The 26,003-nt window shown below is 49.5% G+C and overlaps 1 protein-coding gene across 2 annotated transcripts in view; it reads right to left on the bottom strand.

Moving 5' to 3' along the window:
• Window positions 1-26,003, bottom strand: part of P2RX3 (purinergic receptor P2X 3) — a 307,490-nt gene that overhangs the window by 92,375 nt on the left and 189,112 nt on the right. For both annotated transcript variants that reach the window (XM_086953350.1, XM_086953351.1), the window contains 3 exons: window positions 25,809-25,950; window positions 24,445-24,581; window positions 15,957-16,050 (listed from right to left, as the gene is read on the bottom strand). In XM_086953350.1, coding sequence (XP_086809476.1) covers window positions 15,957-16,050; window positions 24,445-24,581; window positions 25,809-25,950 — 373 coding nt within the window. The remainder of the gene's footprint in view (window positions 1-15,956; window positions 16,051-24,444; window positions 24,582-25,808; window positions 25,951-26,003) is intronic.

The raw sequence follows: 26,003 nt of genomic DNA, 5'->3' as shown, positions 1-26,003 counted from the left end.
CGACGAGTTGAACACGGTCTGCACCGGGGGCAGACAACCAGTACACCCACCCCTAGATGAATAACACAGTTTGAAACTGCTACTAAAGGAACTAAAGGCTCTGTACCCTTGCACCATTGTGAGTACTTAATTCAGCTGCTACGCTTGAGCCCTCCACCGATTGAAGTAGCATCCGTGCCCCTGTGCGTGCGTTTATCGGCAGAGTTTGTGTAAAACTAAAGTGGTATGGCACCCCCTCTAGCATGTGTGGTCTTTCCCAAGTGTCCGTGGGAGAGGGTGGTGATTGATTTCTTGGGTGCAAATTTCCAAACTTGGGCCACGTAACACATTTATAATGGTTTTGGTGGATTACCACTCCAAGTGGCTTGTCATTGAAACTACTGATTGTGTTGATACTGAGAAGGTGGTTGAGTTTATGGAAAGAGTGTTCATGATCGAAGGTATTCCTAAGACCTTGGTATCCGTTAATGGTGTTCAATTGGTATCAAGGAAAATGCAAGAATATCTGTGCAAATTGGGGATCAAGCATGAAAAGGTTGCCATGTTGAGGCCCCAAGCAAACGGATTAGTTGAGAGAATTAACCGTTTAATAATGGAAAACATTCAACTCTCATTCTTGAATGGGTTGTCATGGTTTGAAGAACTCAATAAATTAGTGTGGCCATATAGGGTGACACCACACTCAGTGACTGGAGTGTCCCCATTTGTCTCTCTCAAGGGACGAGAGCCTGTTGTGAAAGAAGTCCCTGGCTGGCTAAAAAACAAAGATTGAGCATGGGTTGATCGTGCTGCTGTGGAGAATGATGTGGCCCGGCAGCAATTGGCTGCGACGAGTTATTGCAATACCAGAAAAGGTGTCAAGATTCCTGATATAAAGGAGGGTGACTGGGTTGTGGTAAAAAGAGGAGGAATTGTCACCAATGTTGAGAGCAAATGTTCTAAACTTATACAAGTGAAAACTATAAAGAAGAATATTCTTATTTTAACTGATGGATCTGCTTGGAGTACTAGAAACGTTTGTAAATGTCATGTTCCTCACTCAATTGTCTGTGATTAATGTTTTGTGACCTTCGCCATTTTTGTTGTTCTCTTCTATGCCTTGTTAAGTGAGTGATGATGTTCACTGTATATAAGGGGGGAGATGTGTGGAGTTATCTTAATGGAGATGGAAGGTAGAGCTTGTTGCTAGGGTAGAATGTTACTATTTGAAGGGAAACAGTAGTTGGGGCTGAGAAGCTGAAAGTAGAGCTAGAGGTACCTGTGATTGTATCCTACTCAATAAAGATACCTATCCATACATCTTGCGTTGGAGAGGATCTTTACCACCATACCTTTGGGTGATTTACAGATTCGAATGCTGAACCCAGGTCCATAAATGCCAGGTACAGCAGTGTTTGCTTGGCTACTGTGTATTTGCCTTTGGTTACATTTAGGTTCCGGCATTGCTCGATCGTACCTACTAGCTTTCTGAACCCATATTGGCAAGGATATGGCATTGCCTTATCTTGAATCCTCTCCTTGATCCTATTGTAGAGGACCTTCCCTAGTATTTGCACTGTTGTGTCAATAAGCGACATGGGCCTGTAGCAGCTTGGTTGAGACTGGTCACCTTTTTTAAATATAGGCACAATAGTGGATTTGGACCATGAACTGAGTACCGGGGAGTGAGCAAGGTTGTTAAAATCATTTCATTTGTCAGCAACAGAGCCCAAAACTTAGTACTGCATGTTATCAAGTTGATTGGGACTCTGTCCAGACCGGGCCTTACCACAAACACGCTGGTGTATAGACTCCTCAACTTCATGTAGGGTAACCCTAATGCCCTGCTGAACATTGCCATTTGGTCTAAATTCGGTGGTCAATAGTGTAGCTGAATATGTTTTAGGAAAGTGGGCCTCCCAGGCCTCGCTTGCAATATGTCAACTAATAGTGTAGCAGAATATGTTTTAGTGTAGCAGAATATGCTTTAGGAAAGTGGGCCTCCCAGGCCTCGCTTGCAATATGTCAACTAATCGAGGCCACAGTTTGATTCAAACCTCTCATAGATGTGGGAGCAGACTAGAAGGATTTGCTGTCTTTCATTGTTGCTGCTAGTGAAAGCGAATTCCATTGCTGCTAGTGGATGCGAATTCCATTGCTGCGTTATTACTTCCTTCCAACGCTTTTAGGTAACCACTTTGTTCTGCTTACATGACATGGCCACCACTGAAGGGGTCCTAGGGTTAGCAGCAATGGCCCTGCGTAAGGATGGATTGGCTGCCGAGCAGTCTCTATTGAACCATCTCAGAGCAGTATGTACAGATCTGGGTGGCTTGAAAAGCACTTTTGTATACTTAAGCAGAGGTTGAAAACACTGACCACCCTTTGTTCAGCTGCCTCTTTCATCAGACAGCTCCTAACCACCCCTAGATTCTGCTTTATTGGTTCCTGTAATTGGGCAGGAACTTGGAGTTCCCACAATGATCTTAGATTGTCTGTAGACAGCTTGCAGTTTGCTAATCCCTTTATGTACTTTAAAGTGTGCCCGGCAATACTCCGCGATAGCGGATGCGAATTGTGGACGCGCCTGCATCAGCGCCGGAGTCACGCCTGAGTCAGCCCGTCTGCGCCCGTCCGCGCCTCGGACGAGCCCGACGGCCATGGCTCATATCCCTCTGCCTCTTTTGTATCCTTCGCAGGTATATTTTAGCGGCTCTATAAATAATGCTACTACTATTACTCCCTCTATAACATACAGTTCTGAGCAATTATTAGCTCTGAAATCCCCTAGACAGCCGTGTTTCTGTTTCTTCGAGCTGGACAGAAAGAATAATGTCTGTCATAACTGCTTTTTTGCAATAAACTCTGTTGGGACAAAACAAACGGAGGATAGAATCAATACTAAATCCTCTAATTCTGATTCCAAGCTATTTACTTTTCTCAGCTTAAATTGCCGCTCCCTACCCAAACATAAAACTGAAATTTTCAATGTATTAATAGATGAGGCTCCTGACCCTCTGTTTATAACCGAAACATGGCTTCATGCAAGCTCTGGACCTGATGTTGCCATGGCCCTCCCTGATTCATATGCGATTATACGCCTTGATAGGATAAACAAAGTAGGAGGAGGCATTGCCGTGATTTTTAAAAAAAAATTCACTTGTGAGTTTAAAAAATTTCCCTGCCCTGGGTGCGAAGGCGCCATTTTTAAAATTATACTTTCCCCTAATTTTACTTTTACTGGAGCGCTCATCTATCGTCCGCCTGGTGCTGCATCAAACTGGCTAACTAATGTATCAGAACTTCTTGGCCCTTTGGCCATGAATGCTGCCAATTTCACAATTATAGGCGATCTGAACTTACATTTGGACAATGATCACTGTATGAATGCCACTGAACTCATTGCCGATCTTGCGTCTCTTAATCTAAGCTTGAAGAACTCTGGCCCCACGCATATTGCTGGTCACTTATTAGACCCAATTTTTTCCAACATTGATAATTTGGACACTTTCCCCGCTTTGCCTATTCCCTGGTCAGATCATTTTCCTATTAAATTCTCATTTCGAGCACAACTATTAAATAAAGACACATCGTTGGTCTCAACCTCTACTGTTAGGAAATGGAAAAGACTAGATATTAACACTCTAAATACCTTTCTAGAAGACACGACACCTTGCACTAAATCAAGAGTGCAAAATCTTTCGGCATCTGTTCAGACATGGCTTTTGACAGCCATCGACTCGTGTCTGCCCAAAACAAAGTTAAAAGGTAAAAATCAGCGTCTACCTGCCCCCCTGGTTCAATGACTCTTTAAAGCTAGAAAAGACTAAATGTAAAAATGCTGAGCGTCAGTGGAGAAAGTCTTACTCCATAGAAGCTAAGAGGGAATATAAAATACAATTAACTCACTATCAAAAGATGTGTAGAAAAGCCAAAGCTGAATTTGTCTGCATTAAAATCACTGCAGCCTTAAATCAATCTAAGACTCTCTTTAAAATAGTTAAAGAGCTGGCTGGCTCTAATACCTCACAAACTCCACCTGACGTTAATAAAACACAATGTAACCAACTAGCTACCTTTTTTGTAAATAAAGTAGATAAAATATACCAGAGCATTGAACAAGAACAGAATGAACAAAATTAAGCTCTCATAGATATTCGAAACTCCTTTCTTAATAGACCAAGTAATCAAGATGACATTCTAGATGCCAATGTTTGTGATACTCATACCTTCTTATTAGACAATTGGCCTATGCTTAATGTTGACACTGTCATCGACCTAATAAACACGATTAAATCAGGTTCACCAAGAGACACTCTACCATGCTCTATTTTAAAATTACTCAGTAGGAAAGCCATGTCCATTATCACTGATCTCTTAAACATATCCTTACAGGAAGAACATGTGCCAGATGACTGGAAACACGCAATGATCCACCCATTGCTAAAAAAAGCTGATGCGGATCCAAATGTGCCTTCTAACTTCCGGCCAATTTACCTTCTCCCTATTTTTGCGAAAATTCTGGAGAAACATGTCCATCGTTGTCTCACAGATTTTATAACCACACACGACCTGCTGCCTTCCAATCAGTCAGGCTTTCGGGCCGGTTTCTCAACTGAGACCACCCTGTTAGGTGTGACAGAGAATATCCGTGCTATGATAGATAGAGGAGAAACGGTGGCACTAGTGCTTCTTGACCTCAGTGCCGCATTTGACACTGTGTCACATGCGCTACTAATACGGACTCTCCACTCATTAGGCATCTGTGGCGCTGCCTTAAACTGGATTAAATCTCTACTTGAGAATAGAACGTTCCAAGTTTTTTCCCAATCTGCTTGCTCCGAAACCCTTACTTTCAAACACGGAGTTCCACAGGGCTCGATTTTAAGTCCGTTACTTTTTAATTTGTATATGAGTCCGCCTGCAAAAATAGTTGAAGAGACCGGTTTGATGATGTTCTCCTACGCTGATGACTCTCAGCTTCTTTTTTCCCTTTCATCATCAGGAAGTAATAACCCCTCCACATTAAATCTAGGACTGGTAAAAATTGCAGGGTGGATGCAAAAAAAATTCCTAAAATTGAACGGTGAAAAAACAGAGTTAATTGTCTTGGGGAAAAATAAAGAACTTTGGGGACCCCAACATTGGCCATCTGTAATGGGTACTCCGCCAACTCCAACTACACAGGCCCGTAATCTAGGCTTTATTGTCGATGACTCGTTGAGTATGCACCAGCAAGCAGTTAAAACATCGGCCACTTGCTTTGCTATCTTAAAGTGGCTAAAGAAAATTTGCTGGATGCTACCAGAACACACAAAAAAACGGTCATCAATGCCTTAATAACATCAAGATTAGATTACGCAAATGTGTTATATGTGGGGGCAAATAAAGCTACAGTCCGCAGATTGCAAACTGTGCAGAACGCAGCTGCGAGACTGTTAGGAAAAATTCCTATTTTTTCATCTGCCACCAAATTTATCCGTGAGCTGCACTGGCTAAAAATAGAGAACAGGATTAAATTTAAGTCCCTATGCTTCATGCACAAGATCTTTACAAAAAAAGCCCCCAAGTATTTACAAAATCTGGTACACTGTTACCATCCATCTAGGACTCTAAGATCTGCAACAGCCAACAAGTTTGTTGTCCCTAAAATAAAACTTTCACGCATGAGCGGCAAATCTTTCGCCTACCTTGGACCCTCACTGTGGAATGCCATGCCACAAGCTTTGTGCTCTGAGGTGAACTACATGAAATTCAGAAGTCAAGTCAAGTCAAGTCAGAGATTTATATAGCGCGCTACATACCCGTAGGGTCTCAAGGCGCTTGAAGAGGGTGGGGAATTACTTGTCGAATATCCAAGTTTTAAGTTGCTTTCTGAATGCTAGGTGGTTCTGAGTGAGGCGAAGGTGCGTGGGGAGTGAGTTCCAGGTTTTAGCTGCGAGGTAGGAGAAGGATCTACCTCCCATGGTGGTTTTGTTGATGCGAGGTACGGTAGCAAGGGCTTGGTTGGAGGATCGAAGCTGGCGGGAGGGGGTGTAGAAGGAAAGTCGTGTGTTGAGGCATTCGGGTCCAAGTTCGTAAAGTGCTTTGTGTGCGTGGGTTAGGAGGCGGAAAGTGATCCTCTTATTGACGGGAAGCCAGTGGAGGTTTTTCAGGTGACTAGAGATGTGGTCTTTGCGCGGAATGTCTAGTATGAGTCTGGCTGATGCGTTCTGGATGCGTTGGAGTTTTTTCTGGATTTTTGCGGTGATACCGGCGTAAAGGGTGTTTCCGTAGTCTAGGCGGCTTGTAACCAGTGCATGGGTGACCGTTTTTCTGGTTTCGGTGGGGATCCAGCGAAATGTTTTTTTGAGCATGCGGAGAACGTTGAAGCAAGATGATGAAACGGCGTTGACTTGTCTGTTCATAGAGAGTGAGGAGTCGAGGATGATGCCCAGGTTCCGTGCGTGGTCCGTCGGGATGGGTGCTTTTCCAAGGGCCTCTGGCCACCAAGAGTCATCCCAGGAGGAGGGGGAGGTACCTAAGATAAGGACTTCTGTTTTGTCTGAGTTTAGTTTCAGACGGCTGTGCTTCATCCACTCGGCCACTTCTTTCATTCCTTCATGTAGGTTGGTTTTGGCGGTGTTAGGGTCTTTGGTGAGAGAGAGGATCAGTTGAGTGTCGTCAGCGTAGGAGATGATGTTGAGGTTGTGTTGGCGTGCGATGGCCGCGAGGGGGCTCATGTATACGTTGAAGAGGGTGGGGCTGAGTGAGGATCCTTGTGGTACGCCGCAGATGACTTCTGTGGCCTCTGACTTGAATGGTGGGAGGCGGACTCTCTGGGTTCTTCCGGTGAGGAACGAGGTGATCCATTCCAGTGCTTTTCCTTGGATTCCGATGGTTCTGAGGCGCTGTAGAAGGGTGCTATGGCAGACTGTGTCGAAGGCTGCGGAGAGGTCGAGGAGGATGAGGGCGACTGTGTCTCCATTGTCCAGTAGAGTTCGAATGTCGTCTGTTGCTGCGATGAGGGCGGTCTCCGTGCTGTGTTTTGCTCGGAAGCCGGACTGTGAGGAGTCGAGGGATTTGTTGGTTTCGAGGAAGGCGGCGAGCTGGTTGTTGACAGCTTTCTCGATGACTTTGGCCGGGAATGGAAGGAGCGAGATGGGGCGGTAGTTTTTGAGTTTGGTGGGGTCCGCTGTGGGTTTTTTCAGAAGAGCGCTGAGTTCAGCGTGTTTCCAGCTTTCCGGGAAGGTGGCAGAGTTGAGGGAGCAGTTGATGACGTCTCGGAGGTCCGGTGCTATGATGGAGTCTGCTTTGTTGAAGATGTGGTGAGGGCAGGGGTCTGTGGGGGATCCTGAGTGGATGGAGTTCATCAGGCGGATGGTGTCCTCAGTGGAGATTGGGTTCCAGTCATTAAGGGTGTTCAAGGGGGGTGAAGGTCCTGCAGATGGTTGGGTGGGTTGGTCTCCGGGTCGGTTGTCGAAGCTGTTGTGGATGTCTGCGATTTTGTTGTGGAAGAATGAAGCTAGGGAGTCGCAGAGGGCTTGAGAGGGGGTGATGTCGTTGGAGTTGGCTGAGGGGTTGGTAAACTCTTTGACGATGTTGAATAATTCCTTGCTGTTGTGGGCGTTGTTGTCTAGTCGGTCTTTGAATGCAGCTTTCTTGGCAGACCGGATTAGTTGATGGTGTATGCGGGTGGCGTTTTTGAAGGTGTCTCTGGTGCTGGTGTTAGGGTCTTTTTTCCAGGCCTTCTTGTGGTGCGACAGAGTTTTTTTGATTTCTTAAGATCATCGTTGAACCAGGAGGCGTTTTTGCTGCCTAGTTTGATTTGATGTTTTTTCAACGGTGCTAGGATATCGGCGCTGTTGGATAGCCATTGGGTGAGGTTAGTGGCTGCCTGGTCAGGGTTTGAGGAGTGGGCAGGGGGGTTTTGAAGAAGCGATGAGGAGATCTGGTCGATGGTGATTTTGTTCCAGTTTCTTCGCAGAGTAGGTTGAGGATGGTTGTGAGTTGTGGTCTTATTGTAGATAAAGTGTACGCAGTTGTGGTCCGTACAATGGAGAGCTGTGGTGTGGCTGAAGGAGACATGTTTGCTGGAGGTGAAGATGGGGTCGAGTGTGTGACCTGCGATGTGGGTGGGAGTAGTGACAAGTTGTTTGAGTCCGAGGTTGGTGAGATTGTCCAGAAGGGCGGTGGCGTTGCTGTCATTGCTCTTTTCTAGGTGAAAGTTGAGGTCTCCCAAAAGAATGTATTCCTTGGAGGGAAGGGCATGTGGAGTGATAAAGTCCGTGATATCGTCGCTGAATTGTGCACGGGGTCCAGGTGGTCTGTAGAGGAGGGTGCCTCTGAGTGTGGTCTTGGGGTCGGTGTGGATCTGGAAGTGAAGGTGTACCTGGCTATTTAACATCTAAGTCAGTTGTCCTGTCAGCTATTACTGAATCACAGCGCCGGGAAACCCTTTGTTGGGTAGCTGTTTGCGCTATACAAACTAAATAAATAAATAAAATAAATTTCAGGTTACCAAAAAAACTACTTTAATGGAGTCTCGGTCCCCGAAATGTGAACGCATGGTGGCTCCATAGTGAGATATCTCTTTAATGTACTTGTAATAAAAATGTAGTAGTTAACTACCCCCCTCTACCCCTAAAAGTAGGCAGCCCAGGATCACGCGTGCTTGCCACATCCATTAAGTTACTCAAGTCAAGTGAGGCAAGGAAGTACATCAACGCCTTGCCTCTTGGGTCAGCCCTCTCTAGGTGGCACGAGCCGTTGTAGGCGGATTCAGGGTGCTGAACGAGTATCACATAAAAAGCAGCTGCTAAACAGAGATAGGCCTGATGCCCCTTTGTAGTAACTTTGCCTAGCAGTGCATTGATATAATCAAATAACACAGGGAATTTCGGACTGGGAATGATAATAGAATCATTATTATAAAATGTACTTGATACAGAGTCAAGAACTACTGACCCATCTCCCTCCTCCCCTTCGTGGCCAAAGTCACAGAGAAGACCGTCAACACCCAATTAACAAAATTCATCGAAGAAAACTTCATCCTCAACCCTTGCCAGTCTGGATTCCGCAGCAACCACAGCACAGAGACCACTCTACTCGCCGCCACAGACGACATCCGCACCCTCCTCGACCAAGGACAAACCGCAGCCCTAATCCTACTCTACCTCTCTGCAGCCTTCAACACCGTCTCCACCGCACTCTCACTACCAGACCCCACAAAGCCTGCATACATGGAACTGCTCTCAACTGGCTCTGCTCCTTCCTTGTCGGTAGAACCCAAAGAATCAGACTTCCACTCTTCCTCTCCAAACCCATGGAAATCAACTGCGGAGTACCCCAAGGATCGTCGCTCAGTCCCACGCTCTCAGCCTCTACATGGTCCCCCTCGCCACCATCGTCAGACAGCAAGGACTCAGCATAGTATCCCACGCCAGCGACACCCAGCTCATCCTCTACCTTACCAAGGACACCATCACCACCAGACTCAACTTCCAGGAAGGAATGAAAGACATCGTATCCTGGATGGGCAGAAACTGGCTGAAGCTCAACTCAGAGAGGACAGAGGTCCTTGTCCGCATACCATCCCCCTCTGTATGGGACCACTCCTGGTGGCCCACCGCCCTCAGCAGCCACCCTCACCACCATGGACCACGCCCAAAACCTCGGCATCGTACTAGACTACTCCCTCTCCATGACCCAACAGGTTAAAGCCGTCGCATCCACCTGCCTCAACACCCTCTGCATCCTCCGAAAGACCTTCAAATGGATCCCCGCCGAATCAAGGAAGACCGTCACCCATGCACTCATAATCAGTAGACCTGACTACAGAATCACCCTCTATGCCAGGATCAACAAGTCACTGCTCCGAAAACTACAGACCTTAGAGAACACCGCAGCCAGGCTCGTCCTCAGCATCATTCAACATGAACACTTCACTCAGCACCTGCGCAACCTCCACTGGCTCCCCGTCGAGAAAAGAGTAACCTTCAAGATACTCACCCACGCATACAAATTCCTCCACAACACCGGACCCCAATGCCTCAATGACAGAATCTTCTTCCATGTACCCAAGCGAAACCTCCGCTTTGCTGACCTCGCTGTTTTTTTCTGGCTTTTTTTTTACACTTGGCGGCTAGACTGCTCTAACGAGAGCCTAGTTTCAGTAAGTACAATCTCGTAAGAGATTCTCACACCTCTTTATAGCATACTGTCCATGTTCACTGGTGAGCGGGGTGCGTGGCAGACCCAACAACTTAGCGCTTGCCCATGATTTAATGAAATCCAGAAGAGCGCTCACTCACCTGCTGTTGGCAAACATGAAAAGGAGTAGGCCCAGGCTCGTCCGGCCGCGAACGGGCTCAGACAGGCACAGCGGGCCAGCTCTTGGTCTGGTCCTGGCCTGTATGTTGCAATCATGCTCTATGCTCAATGCACATGCCCACATGCTCTGTGCTCACTGCACATGCTCTGAACACTGTACAAATGCTCAGGGACCCACCGTGCACTTCACACATGCTCTGTGCTCACTAGACATGCCCACATATTCAGTGCTCACTGCACATGCTCTAAGCATTGCACACATGCTCTGTGCTCACTAAACATGCCCACATGGTCTGTGCTCACTGCATATGCTCTGAACATTGCACAAATGCTCTGGGATACACTGTGCACTTCCCACATGCCTCATGCTAGTCACACCTGCTGCTCTCCGTACACTTCCCTACACTTCCCACATGCCTCATGCTAGTCGCACCTGCTGCTCTCCGTACACTTCCCTACACTTCACACATGTCTCATGCTGGTCGCACCTGCTGCTCCCGGTACAGTTCCCTGCACTTCACTCATGCCTCGTGCTGCTCACACCTGCTGCTCCTTGTACAGTTCCGTACACTTCATACATGCCTCGTGCTGCTCACACCGGCTGCACCCCATACAGTTCTGTACACTTCACACATGCCTCATGTTGGTCGCACCTGCTGCTCCCGGTACAGTTCTGTACACTTCACTCATGCCTCCTGCTGCTCACACCTGCTGCTCCCTGTACAGTTCCCTGCACTTCACTCATGCCTCGTGCTGCTCACACCTGCTGCTCCCTGTACAGTTCCGTACACTTCATACATGCCTCGTGCTGCTCACACCGGCTGCACCCCATACAGTTCTGTACACTTCACACATGCCTCATGTTGGTCGCACCTGCTGCTCCCGGTACAGTTCTGTACACTTCACACATGCCTCGAGCTGCTCGCACCCGCTGCTCCCTGTACAGTTCCCTACACTTCACACATGCCTCGTGCTGCTCACACCCGCTGCTCCCTGTACAGTTCCCTACACTTCACACATGCCTCGTGCTGCTCACACCTGCTGCTCCATGTACAGTTCTGTACACTTCACTCATGCCTCGTGCTGCTCACACCTGCTGCTCCCTGTACAGTTCTGTACACTTCATACATGCCTCGTGCACCTGATACAAATCTGTACACTTCACACATGCCTCGTGCTGCTCACACTTGCTGCTCCCTGTACAGTTCCGTACACTTCATACATGCCTCGTGCTGCTCACACCGGCTGCTCCTGTACAGTTCCATACACTTCACTCATGCCTCGTGCTGCTCACACCTGCTGCTCCATGTACAGTTCTGTACACTTCACACATGCCTCGTGCTGCTCGCACCTGCTGCTCCTGTACAGTTCAGTACACTTCACTCATGCCTCGTGCTGCTCACACCTGCTGCTCCCTGTACAGTTCTGTACACTTCATACATGCCTCGTGCTGTTCACACCGGCTGCACCTGATACAAATCTGTACACTTCACACATGCCTCGTGCTGCTTGTACCTGCTGCTCCCTGTACAGTTCCGTACACTTCATACATGCCTCGTGCTGCTCGCACCTGCTGCTCCTGTACAGTTCCGTACACTTCACACATGCCTCGTGCTGCTTGTACCTGCTGCTCCCTGTACAGTTCCCTACACTTCACTCATGCCTCGTGCTGCTCACACCTGCTGCTCCCTGTACAGTTCCGTACACTTCACACATGCCTCGTGCTGCTCGCACCTGCTGCTCCTGTACAGTTCTGTACACTTCACACATGCCTCGTGCTGCTCACACCTGCTGCTCCCTGTACAGTTCCGTACACTTCATACATGCCTCGTGCTGCTCGCACCTGCTGCTCCTGTACAGTTCCCTACACTTCACTCATGCCTTGTGCTGCTCACACTTGCTGCTCCCTGTATAGTTCCGTACACTTCATACATGCCTCGTGCTGCTCACACCGGCTGCTCCTGTACAGTTCCATACACTTCACTCATGCCTCGTGCTGCTCACACCTGCTGCTCCTGTACAGTTCCCTACACTTCACTCATGCCTTGTGCTGCTCACACTTGCTGCTCCCTGTATAGTTCCGTACACTTCATACATGCCTCGTGCTGCTCACACCGGCTGCTCCTGTACAGTTCCATACACTTCACTCATGCCTCGTGCTGCTCACACCTGCTGCTCCATGTACAGATCTGTACACTTCACACATTCCTCGTGCTGCTCGCACCTGCTGCTCCTGTACAGTTCTGTACACTTCACTCATGCCTCGTGCTGCTCACACCTGCTGCTCCCTGTACAGTTCTGTACACTTCATACATGCCTCGTGCTGCTCACACCGGCTGCACCTGATACAAATCTGTACACTTCACACATGCCTCGTGCTGCTTGTACCTGCTGCTCCCTGTACAGTTCCGTACACTTCATACATGCCTCGTGCTGCTCGCACCTGCTGCTCCTGTACAGTTCCCTACACTTCACTCATGCCTCGTGCTGCTCACACCTGCTGCTCCCTGTACAGTTCCATACACTTCACTCATGCCTCGTGCTGCTCACACCGGCTGCTCCTGTACAGTTCCGTACACTTCAATCATGCCTCGTGCTGCTCACACCTGCTGCTCCATGTACAGTTCTGTACACTTCACACATGCCTCGTGCTGCTCACACCTGCTGCTCCCGGTACAGTTCCGTACACTTCATACATGCCTCGTGCTGCTCACAACGGCTGCACCCCATACAGTTCTGTACACTTCACACATGCCTCATGCTGGTCGCACCTGCTGCTCCCGGTACAGTTCTGTACACTTCACACATGCCTCGAGCTGCTCGCACCCGCTGCTCCTTGTACAGTTCCCTACACTTCACACATGTCTCATGCTGCTCACACCTGCTGCTCCATGTATAGTTCTGTACACTTCACACATGCCTCGTGCTGCTCGCACCTGCTGCTCCCGGTACAGTTCCATACACTTCACTCATGCCTCGTGCTGCTCGCACCTGCTGCTCCTGTACAGTTCTGTACACTTCACACATGCCTCGTGCTGCTCGCACCTGCTGCTCACTGTACAGTTCAGTACACTTCACACATGCCTTGTGCTGCTTCCACCTGCTGCTCCTGTACAGTTCTGTACACTTCACACATGCCTCGTGCTGCTTCCACCTGCTGCTCCTGTACAGTTCTGTACACTTCACACATGCCTCGTGCTGCTTCCACCTGCTGCTCCTGTACAGTTCTGTACACTTCACACATGCCTCGTGCTGCTTGTACCTGCTGCTCACTGTACAGTTCAGTACACTTCACACATGCCTCGTGCTGCTCGCACCTGCTGCTCCTGTACAGTTCCGTACACTTCACACATGCCTTGTGCTGCTTCCACCTGCTGCTCCTGTACAGTTCTGTGCACTTCACACATGCCTCGTGCTGCTTCCACCTGCTGCTCCTGTACAGTTCTGTACACTTCACACATGCCTCGTGCTGCTTGTACCTGCTGCTCACTGTACAGTTCAGTACACTTCACACATGCCTCATGCTGGTCGCACCTGCTGCTCCCGGTACAGTTCTGTACACTTCACACATGCCTCGTGCTGCTAACACCTGCTGCTCCCTGTACAGTTCCGTACACTTCACACATGCCTCGTTCTGCTCACACCTGCTGCTCCTGTACAGTTCCGTACACTTCACACATGCCTCGTGCTGCTCGCACCTGCTGCTCCTGTACAGTTCCGTACACTTCATACATGCCTCGTGCTGCTTCCACCTGCTGCTCCCTGTACAGTTCCGTACACTTCACACATGCCTCGTTCTGCTCACACCTGCTGCTCCTGTACAGTTCCGTACACTTCACACATGCCTCGTTCTGCTCACACCTGCTGCTCCTGTACAGTTCCGTACACTTCATACATGCCTCGTGCTGCTTCCACCTGCTGCTCCCTGTACAGTTCTGTACACTTCACACATGGCTTGTGCTGCTCGCACCTGCTGCTCACTGTACAGTTCAGTACACTTCACACATGCCTTGTGCTGCTTCCACCTGCTGCTCCTGTACAGTTCTGTACACTTCACACATGCCTCGTGCTGCTTCCACCTGCTGCTCCTGTACAGTTCTGTACACTTCACACATGCCTCGTGCTGCTCACACCTGCTGCTCCTGTACAGTTCCGTACACTTCACACATGCCTTGTGCTGCTCGCACCTGCTGCTCCATGTACAGTTCCATACACTTCACACATGCCTCGTGCTGCTCACACCTGCTGCTCCATGTATAGTTCTGTACACTTCACACATGCCTCGTGCTGCTCGCACCTGCTGCTCACTGTACAGTTCCATACACTTCACACATGCCTCGTGCTGCTCACACCTGCTGCTCCCTGTACAGTTCCATACACTTCACTCATGCCTCGTGCTGCTCACACCGGCTGCTCCTGTACAGTTCTGTACACTTCACACATGCCTCGTGCTGCTTCCACCTGCTGCTCCTGTACAGTTCTGTACACTTCACACATGCCTCGTGCTGCTCACACCTGCTGCTCCTGTACAGTTCCGTACACTTCACACATGCCTTGTGTTACTCGCACCTGCTGCTCCATGTACAGTTCCATACACTTCACACATGCCTCGTGCTGCTTACACCTGCTGCTCCATGTATAGTTCTGTACACTTCACACATGCCTCGTGCTGCTCGCACCTGCTGCTCACTGTACAGTTCCATACACTTCACACATGCCTCGTGCTGCTTCCACCTGCTGCTCCTGTACAGTTCTGTACACTTCACACATGCCTCGTGCTGCTTGTACCTACTGCTCACTGTACAGTTCAGTACACTTCACACATGCCTCGTTCTGCTCACACCTGCTGCTCCTGTACAGTTCCGTACACTTCATACATGCCTCGTGCTGCTTCCACCTGCTGCTCCATGTACAGTTCTGTACACTTCACACATGCCTCGTGCTGCTTCCACCTGCTGCTCCTGTACAGTTCTGTACACTTCACACATGCCTCGTGCTGCTCACACCTGCTGCTCCTGTACAGTTCTGTACACTTCACACATGCCTCATGCTGGTCGCACCTGCTGCTCCCGGTACAGTTCCATACACTTCACTCATGCCTCGTGCTGCTCGCACCTGCTGCTCCTGTACAGTTCTGTACACGTCACACATGCCTCGTGCTGCTCGCACCTGCTGCTCACTGTACAGTTCAGTACACTTCACACATGCCTTGTGCTGCTTCCACCTGCTGCTCCTGTACAGTTCTGTACACTTCACACATGCCTCGTGCTGGTTGTACCTGCTGCTCTCCGTACAGTTCCCTACACTTCACAAATGCCTCATGCTGTTCACACCGGCTGCTCCCGGTACAGTTCCGTACACTTCATACATGCCTCGTGCTGCTCACACCGGCTGCTCCCTGTACAGTTCCCTGCACTTCACTCATGCCTCGTGCTGCTCACACCTGCTGCTCCCTGTACAGTTCCGTACACTTCATACATGCCTCGTGCTGCTCACACCGGCTGCACCCCATACAGTTCTGTACACTTCACACATGCCTCATGTTGGTCGCACCTGCTGCTCCCGGTACAGTTCTGTACACTTCACACATGCCTCGTGCTTGTCGCACCTGCTGCTCCCCGTACAGTTCTGTACACTGCACACATGCCTCAGGCAGCCATACTTACATTTCCATACACAAGCACGTCGATTCGGATGCCGAACGCCTTCAGCAGGGTGCGGTACTCGGAGCCGTTCTCCCGCTTGTAGTGCTTGGCGTACCTGCAGGACACATTGGGTTACAAGACTTAGAGAGTGCAATGGTCAGTGAGCCTGTGTATCTGGGACCCCTCCATGGCTTGAGAAAAGAAGGGTGAGAAAAGAAGGGTGACTAGGGCTGCACAAGAGGCCTTGGCCTCTCAGTGAGGCGAGCACGGACTACTGGGCGGGTCATAGTTAAAACAGAGGATTTACATTTTAGAAACAGAGGTCATCACGAAGCTTGTGGTTGCGCAAGCTTCATTCTCTTGTACCACGTGTGAGCCTAGCAAAGCAAGAGAGCAGCATGAGCAGGCTTGATAACTGTGGTTGGTCTTAACCAATGGCTAAACATGAAATGATGCACCCCACAGAATGTGGTGAGGGGCTCCTGACACTCCCATACCTCACAAACTTCATAGGCATTAGACTGAAATGGGCCCCTTAGAAGGCAGGGGCTGCTTGTACTGCACAGGCCACCTTGAAGAAACCGGGCGCCGACCCGTCAATTCTCAGCAACTATCACCCTATTTCATTGCTGCCCTATTTGGGAAAAGTTTTAGAGACCCATGCAGCTCATTGCCTCAGCTCTTTTGTTGAACACTTTCAGGTCTTGGACACTCACCAGGCCGGTTTTAGACCTGCACACTCAACCGAGTCATTCATCCTTACTGATATGGATGTGCTCAGAGGTGAGGCGGATACAGGCACCACCCAGGCCCTGATTCTCCTGGATCTTTCAGCAGCTTTTGACACGGTCGATCATGGCATCTTGATCGACCGTGTCAGCAATGTCGGAATTCAGGGTCTGCCCCTGAAGTGGCTTTCCTCCTTTCTGAGTAATCAGTCCCAAGCGGTGTGCCTTGCAAATTTTTCCTCCAACAAAAGAGATATTACCTGTGGGGTTCCTCAGGGCTCTTCACTTTCCCCACTCCTTTTTAATCTTTATCTTCTTCCATTAATTAATTCTCTGCGGGAAAGGAATGTTGGAATCTTTAACTACGCAGACGATCTTCAACTGGTGTTCAATGTTAATTCTGCTGCCTCATCTGAGTCCAATGTTCAAGAAACAATGGTTTTTATAAGTGCCTGGATGAACAACAACCAGTTGAAACTGAACCCAGAGAAAACTGAGTTGATTCTTACAGGTGGGTCAGCTAACCCATGGCATTCCAACTTCTGGACCCCTAAACTCGGTAATCCCCCTGTGCCAGCCGCCTCTTCTAAGAGTCTGGGGATCATTGTCAGTAATGATTTGTCCATGAAGGCTCAGATCAGCTCAGTAGCCTCTGCTGGGTCTTTTCAACTGCCCTTGTGCTCTATCGCCTGGATTATGCCAATTCATTGTGTGTTGGCATTCTGGCCTACCAACTGAGGCGCCTCCAACCAGTTCAGAACCAGACGGCCAGGCTGATCTTTCATCAGCCTCACTGGCATCATGTCAGCCCATTAATGAAAAGCCTTCGTTGGCTTCCAGTGAGTAAGCGCTGTGCTTTTAAGATGGGTTGCACCGTTTTTAAATCACTACATTGCAACGGCCCGGCTTTTACCGCTACACTCCCTCTCGAAATCTTAGGCTACCATTTGTGATAGTTTGTTTCTCATTTCCCTGCTGTTACCTTCTTCATTGTTTCTCCCGGGGACTTCCAGTCCCCTGTTCACTGCCTGTTCCAGCCTCCTCCAGTCCTGCTTTCCTCCAAGTCCTCCCAGACTCTCTTGTTCATATTGAGCCCCTTCTCTGGTAAGCCTTTGTCCTTGCATACAGCACCCCCCCCCCACGCGTCCTCCACCGCCTCGCCCCCATTGCCTCGTCTTGTCCTGAACTCAGTGTCCCTGACAGACTTTGCCAAACAACGCTAGACCCTTGATGCTGACATGCATAAGGCGACCTCCGTCTACGGTGCCGGCGCAGTTGGAAAAGGATGACCTGGAATGTGTCCTGAGTAATATGTGACGTTACAATGCGATCATTTACCTCGCGGTACATTACATCTCGGTTATTACAACGCAATTTGTTATAACGACTTTTGCTAGAGACGCTGGATTTAAGAATAGTATGATTTACTATTCCAACTCCAGTGGATGTAACAGTAGGGAAGGTGTTGAAATAGTAAATCATACTATTCCTTAGTGTAGAGCACCATCCAGCACAAGTTGTTGTAACGACTTGCATTGTAATGATCGCAATGTAAATGTACCGGGGTGTAACAACCGCGTTGTAAAGGTCGTTCGCCGTCCTGAGTGATCGCCAGTGCCCGAGAATGACTGAAGCATACCATCCTTCACCTTGTTATTTGCTGCACGAGGATATATGACGTGCTCGGGACCCAGCGCACGCTCACTGCGCCCAGCTGTAGCATTCTCCTTTTGAGACTTGAGAGCTACCAGCCTATGAGAGAATCCACTTGTCTCTTTCTAGCATATACGTTTGTTCCATCGTTTGGTGCCTTTGCCATTCCCTCATTTGTAGAAATTATTGGCATGACGTGCCCAGCACTTGGTGGCCAGTGGAGGCTTTTTTACTATAACGCAGTCTTTGATTGGCCTTGGCTTCCAGCCAGTGCCCACTGCAACTGTGAAAGAAGTGGCCCTGCAGAAGCAGTTCCTCATACTCCATTTACCCTTGAAAAGAGCTCTTCTTCCCAAGATTACACCACCATGCGTTGCTGCTTCCCATCTGGGGCTGGACCATGCCTGGGATCTGGAAGAGATGTGTTGAGGTGCCCAGCAGGAAGGACAAGAGCTGTAATGCCTTCAGCAGAGGAGCTGCCAGACCCAGAGTGAAAGAGCAGGTGCCGCTCGTCAGAAGGCAGTGGTTAACAAAAGTCACCAGTGAACTGCCCAGGACCAGTGGTTTCTGGTGCTCGGCTCCAGCACTTCATTGTCAACACCTGCACTTAACTTGGAAAATAGCGGCCCCTGTTTACAAGATAAACTTGCCCATAACAAGGAAAATATAAATTGAAGAAAAAAGCATGGGCAGGGCAATGGTACTCTAGGCGCAGGTAGAAAGATCTAAAACATGAATCATACAATAACATGTATAAGAAAAAACTGTCAAAGTAGCATACACAAATATTAACTAATTATTTATTTGTCATGCTTATGATTTATAAAAATAAAATAAATCTCTTTATTGTGAAAATAAATATACAAATATACTTCTGTTACTTTGTTTATATATTATAAAAAAGTTATTATGTTTTCCAAATTCACAGTGAATACATCGAAGATTGTACAAATAATACAGTCATAATAAAGAGATAAAAGATAAGATAACGTTTTTGTCTCTTTCTTTAAGTCTAAATCACATCAATTGGTGTATCATTGTAAATATGTTGCATTCCTGTGCTCTGAAAGTGCTGCAGCGTGGCGCAACCAAAGGGCTTGCAGTGCCGTGCTGCGGCGCCTTCTTGTAAGTCTGCAGGTCTCTACGCTCCCGAGCTGAGTGGTCGCTCCCCTGCTGCTAAGGTACCGTCTGTGCAGCGCTTTTAATCTACTCCTGACTGCATTTCATCGCGTTTTGCTCCTGCCGCTCTGCCCATTTTGCTCGCAGCTTTGAACACTTAATTTGCTGTAATTGACGATCTGCCCATTCACAGTGTAACTCCACCAGCGTGACTCTGCAGTTTAATTTACTTACTCATCGCCGCTTGTGCTGATTTGCATCCTGGTGACCAGCGCGACCCTGCTTCAGTCCTTGCGTGTCCCCCCCAAGCTCTCCTGCCGCCCTGACCCCTCCACCTCCATTTTGCTGTTGTTTATCGTCCTCCTTAGCCCGCCCCGCCTCCCAGCTGAAGCGCCCTCCCACAGACAACAAACAGCGCTCATACACCTCGAAGCGCCGTGACTCGCTCTACGCTCCCGAGCTGAGTGGTCGCTCCCCTGCTGCTAAGGTACCGTCTGTGCAGCGCTTTTAATCTACTCCTGACTGCATTTCATCGCGTTTTGCTCCTGCCGCTCTGCCCATTTTGCTCGCAGCTTTGAACATTTAATTTGCTGTAATTGACGACCTGCCCATTCACAGTGTAACTCCACCAGCGTGACTCTGCAGTTTAATTTACTTACTCATCGCCGCTTGTGCTGATTTGCATCCTGGTGACCAGCGCGACCCTGCTTCAGTCCTTGCGTGTCCCCCCCAAGCTCTCCTGCCGCCCTGACCCCTCCACCTCCATTTTGCTGTTGTTTATCGTCCTCCTTAGCCCGCCCCGCCTCCCAGCTGAAGCGCCCTCCCACAGACAACAAACAGCGCTCATACACCTCGAAGCGCCGTGACTCGCTCTACGCTCCCGAGCTGAGTGGTCGCTCCCCTGCTGCTAAGGTACCGTCTGTGCAGCGCTTTTAATCTACTCCTGACTGCATTTCATCGCGTTTTGCTCCTGCCGCTCTGCCCATTTTGCTCGCAGCTTTGAACATTTAATTTGCTGTAATTGACGATCTGCCCATTCACAGTGTAACTCCACCAGCGTGACTCTGCAGTTTAATTTACTTACTCATCGCCGCTTGTGCTGATTTGCATCCTGGTGACCAGCGCGACCCTGCTTCAGTCCTTGCGTGTCCCCCCCAAGCTCTCCTGCCGCCCTGACCCCTCCACCTCCATTTTGCTGTTGTTTATCGTCCTCCTTAGCCCGCCCCGCCTCCCAGCTGAAGCGCCCTCCCACAGACAACAAACAGCGCTCATACACCTCGAAGCGCCGTGACTCGCTCTACGCTCCCGAGCTGAGTGGTCGCTCCCCTGCTGCTAAGGTACCGTCTGTGCAGCGCTTTTAATCTACTCCTGACTGCATTTCATCGCGTTTTGCTCCTGCCGCTCTGCCCATTTTGCTCGCAGCTTTGAACATTTAATTTGCTGTAATTGACGATCTGCCCATTCACAGTGTAACTCCACCAGCGTGACTCTGCAGTTTAATTTACTTACTCATCGCCGCTTGTGCTGATTTGCATCCTGGTGACCAGCGCGACCCTGCTTCAGTCCTTGCGTGTCCCCCCCAAGCTCTCCTGCCGCCCTGACCCCTCCACCTCCATTTTGCTGTTGTTTATCGTCCTCCTTAGCCCGCCCCGCCTCCCAGCTGAAGCGCCCTCGCCCCTCCCCCCACCATCCATTTATGGCCAATGCCCCCACGCGCAGTGTCCACGCGCCCCATGCGCGCCGAAGGTGCGCCAAAGGTAAGCCCGTCTACGCCCGTCCGCGCCTGGACCGCGCCCAGCGCCAGACCCCCTGCCCCACGCACTGCCCAGCCCCCCCGCGTTACCTACGATGCCGCCACCCTCCTAGCCCTTAACCCCGGTCGCGCCCCCAACTGCGTCCAAGCCGCTCCTGGACACACCCATGGACCTTTCTCCTGCTACTCCTGCAAATTCATCGGCACCGTCAACGTCTCCGCTCCGACCACACCACAGATTCCCGACCCCAACCACCTAGAATGCATCCTTCTCAACACCCGCTCGGTCCACAGGCACGCCATTGACCTTTGGAACCTACTAGACACCATCTCTCCTGACGTCGCCTTCCTAACGGAAACATGGATGAACGCTTCCTCCGCCCCTGACATCGCCATCGCTATCCCTGACGACTATAAGATTACACGCAAAGACCGCACCGACCAAACAGGAGGAGGAATCGCTATCGTCCATAAGAAATCAATCCGCATCTCAACCAGCTCTGACGCCAACCTCGCCAACTCCGAACACCTTCACTTCCAGATCCACATCGACCCCAAGACCACACTCAGAGGCACCCTCCTCTACAGACCACCAGGACCACGCGCAAAATTCAGTGAAGACATCACGGACTTCATCACCCCCCACGCGCTCCCCTCCAAAGACTACATCCTCCTGGGAGACCTCAACTTCCACCTTGAGAAGTTCAACGACCGCAACACCGCCACCCTCTTAGACAACCTCGCCAACCTCGGACTTAAACAACTGGTCACTTCCCCCACCCACATCGCAGGTCACACACTCGACCCCATCTTCACCTCTAGCAACCATGTCTCTTTCAACCACACTACGGAGCTCCTCTGGACTGACCACAGCTGCGTCCACTTCACCTACAACAAGCCGAAACCCATCATCCACCTCCAACCAACTCTACAAAGAAACTGGAACAAAATCACCACGGAACAGATCTCCTCATCGCTCCTTCAAACCTCCCCAGCCCTCTCTTCTAACGCCAACGAAGCCGCCTCCAACCTCACCCTTTGGTTATCCAACACCGCAGACACCTTAGCACCACTGAAAAAACGCCAACACAAAATCAAGAAGGCCTCATGGTTCAACAAGGACCTCAAGAAATCCAAGAAACTATGCCGCTCCCTTGAAAAGGCCTGGAAAAAAGACTTATCCACCAGCAACAAGGACGCCTTCAAAAACGCCATCCGTACACACCACCAACTGATCCGAAAAGCCAAAAAAACAGCATTCAAGGATCGACTCGACAACAACGCACACAACAGCAAGGAACTTTTCAACATCGTCAAGGAATTTTCCAACCCCTCGGCCAACTCCAACGACATCACTCCCTCTCAAACCCTCTGCGACTCCCTAGCCTCATTTTTCCACAACAAGATTGCAGACATCCACAACAGCTTTGACAACCAACCCGGAAACCAACCCACCCTACCATCAGCTGACTATCTTCCCCCCGTTAACACCCTTAACGCCTGGAACCCAATCACCATTGATGACACCATCCGCCTGATGAACTCCATCCACTCTGGATCCCCCACAGACCCATGCCCTCACCACATCTTTAACAAAGCAGACTCCGTCATAGCTCCGCACCTCCGAGACGTCATCAACTGCTCCTTCAACTCCGCTACCTTCCCAGAAGACTGGAAACACGCCGAACTCACCGCCCTTCTGAAAAAACCAACAGCAGACCCCACCGAACTCAAAAACTACCGCCCCATCTCACTTCTTCCATTCCCGGCCAAAGTCATCGAGAAAGCTGTCAACAACCAGCTCGCCGCCTTCCTCGAAGCCAACAAATCCCTCGACTCCTCACAATCTGGCTTCCGAGCAAAACACAGCACTGAGACCGCCCTCATCGCAGCAACAGACGACATTCGAACTCTACTGGACAATGGAGACACAGTCGCCCTCATCCTCCTCGACCTCTCCGCAGCCTTCGATACAGTCTGCCACAGCACCCTTTTACAGCGCCTCAGAAACATCGGAATCCAAGGAAAGGCACTGGAATGGATCACCTCGTTCCTCTCCGGAAGAACCCAGAGAGTCCGCCTCCCACCATTCAAGTCCGAGGCCTCTGAAATCATCTGCGGCGTACCACAAGGATCCTCACTCAGCCCCACCCTCTTCAACGTATACATGAGCCCCCTCGCGACCATCGCCCGCCAACACAACCTCAACATCATCTCTTACGCGGATGACACTCAACTGATCCTTTCTCTCACCAAGGACCCCAGCACCGCCAAAACTAACCTACACGAAGGAATGAAAGAAGTCGCCGAATGGATGAAACAAAGCCGTCTGAAACTGAACTCAGACAAAACAGAAGTCCTCATCTTAGGTAAATCCCCCTCTGCATGGGACGACTCCTGGTGGCCGGAAGCCCTCGGAAAAGCACCCATCCCGACAGACCACGCACGGAACCTTGGCGTCATCCTGGACTCTTCACTTTCAATGAACAGACAAGTCAGCGCCGTATCCTCATCCTGCTTCAACATCCTTGGCATGCTCAGAAAAACATTTCGCTGGATCCCCACCGAAACAAGGAAAACAGTCACCCATGCTCTGGTCACGAGCCGACTGGACTACGGAAACACCCTCTACGCAGGTACCACCGCCAAACTACAGAAGAAACTACAACGAATCCAAAACGCCTCAGCCAGGCTCATATTAGACATCCCACGCAACGAACACATCTCTGGTCACCTTAAAGACCTCCACTGGCTACCCATCAATAAGAGGATTACTTTCCGACTGCTTACCCACGCACACAAATCACTCTACGACATCGGACCAGATTGCCTCAACTCTCGACTGTCCTTCTACACCCCCGCCCGCCAACTTCGATCTTCCAGCCAAGCATTCGCCAATGTCCCTCGCATCAACAAAACCACCATGGGAGGCAGATCCTTCTCATACCTGGCTGCCAAAACATGGAACTCACTTCCCACTTACCTTCGCCTCACCCAGAATCACCTAGCGTTCAGAAAACAACTTAAAACGTGGATATTTGACAAATAATCCCCCTCCCCTCCCCAAGCGCCTTGAAACCCTCTGGGTATGTAGTGCGCTATATAAATTTTATGACTTGACTTGACTTGACTTGACTCTCTGCCGTTCTACCACATCATTGTAGATTTTATAGTGTGTGTGCATTCCATTCTGTGTGTCTCTGGTATTCTATCACAGCATCCTAGACTCTATGGTCTCTGTGTGCTCCCCACTTACCTGAAGTTGTACCCAGGGGAGACGTTGTTCTTCTCGGAGATGCTGTCCAGGCGTGTGAAGGTGTATTTTGGTACACAGTCATCCCAGGATCGATCCAGGTCACACACCCACCCAATCTTTATTCCCATGACGCCTCCCTGCAGGACAGAAGACAGAGAAAGAGGACTTACTGGGTAGGGTTAATGTGCTTCAAGAGTACACATTAGGTCAGCTGTTCTTAACATTTTGACGACCACCTCCAAAGCACTTTCAACTAATTGAACCTCAAACCAATAACTAAAATACATGAACAAGTACACATCAAACAAATACACAAATTATTAAATATTGTATTTAATTCACAAAAAAAGTGAAATGGACATTTAAATATTTATAGGAAGTTCAAAACGTAGTTCTGTTTCAAAAGATGAAGCAATATTCTAGATGCTAGCACACCAGATTGTCTTTTTTGTTCCCAATGCCTGCTCTCTTTCTGTTGGCCCCTATGACTGCCTTGCGGCTTGCAATGGGCCATACTAGATTCACTTTGCGGTACTTAGCTTCCAATTTTAAAAGCCTTCTCGTTTGCAGAGCTTTTTAAAATATTATATTTTGAATGTTGCTTTTATGTATATGTACTTTATTAATCTGCTAATAATATTTCATTTTCTAAACAGACTTTTACCCCTACGTGGTTGTCGCAGACCCCCAGGAGTGCGCGGACCGCAGGACAAGAACCGCTGCAGTAAGACGTCTGCTGACATGGCCATGTTAGTATGGACTGAACCTATCTGTCGCCAGCTGTTGGGCCTTCGATGGCCTTGGGAGCTGTTACAAGGGACAATCATGTCACTCTGTACCTTCTTCACATTTTCTCCTCTTGTCTTGCATTGTTTTCCCAATCTTCCGCCATTTTAGGAATGAAAGTGAAGTGCATGCAGCAATGCCACTACTCCCAGGAGTGTGAAATCAGAGTAAATATTCACTACTTACTTAAACCCACTGTAAAGTGTTTACACAGCTCACCGGCTTTGTTTTTTATGTCACTTACGTGTCAATGCTCTCCCCTAACGTCATTTTAGCGCCTCTTCTCTCCCAAGTGCCCTCAGTCCATCCCTCGGCCCATTGAGAATGCCCCCCAGTCTCTCTCTGTCATCCCCACCTCAATCTCTCTTCTTTTCTCCTCCATCCTTGCACCCTATCCCAACAAGCATTGTCCCAGCCCTGCATTAGCTTACTATGTGCCAAATGAGAAACCTTTTGGGGCCTCCCTGGAGTGGGAACTGTCCCCATTACCAGCCCCTTTCCATTTCCATGGCATTCCCCGACAATTCTTCTCATTCCCTTGACATTCCCATCACAACGAGTGGATGGGCAATACACACCTTGTCGGCGAGTTTGGTGAAGTTCTGGCCGGCCATTCTGACCACGTCTCCAAGGCGGAAGATGGGACAGTAGGGTTGGGTGTCCGGGTTGAAGCGGCATTTCTTGATCTGGTCTGAGGTGAGGTTAGAGGCCAGATTCCCCCTGTGAGGGTGAGAGAGAGAGATGGGGTGAGCAGAGGGAGGAGACCAGAGACT

Source organism: Lissotriton vulgaris, chromosome 1_2, assembly GCF_964263255.1.
Source record: "Lissotriton vulgaris chromosome 1_2, aLisVul1.2, whole genome shotgun sequence".
NCBI lineage: Eukaryota > Metazoa > Chordata > Amphibia > Caudata > Salamandridae > Lissotriton > Lissotriton vulgaris.
This window is presented reverse-complemented; position numbering and strand designations above follow the sequence as displayed.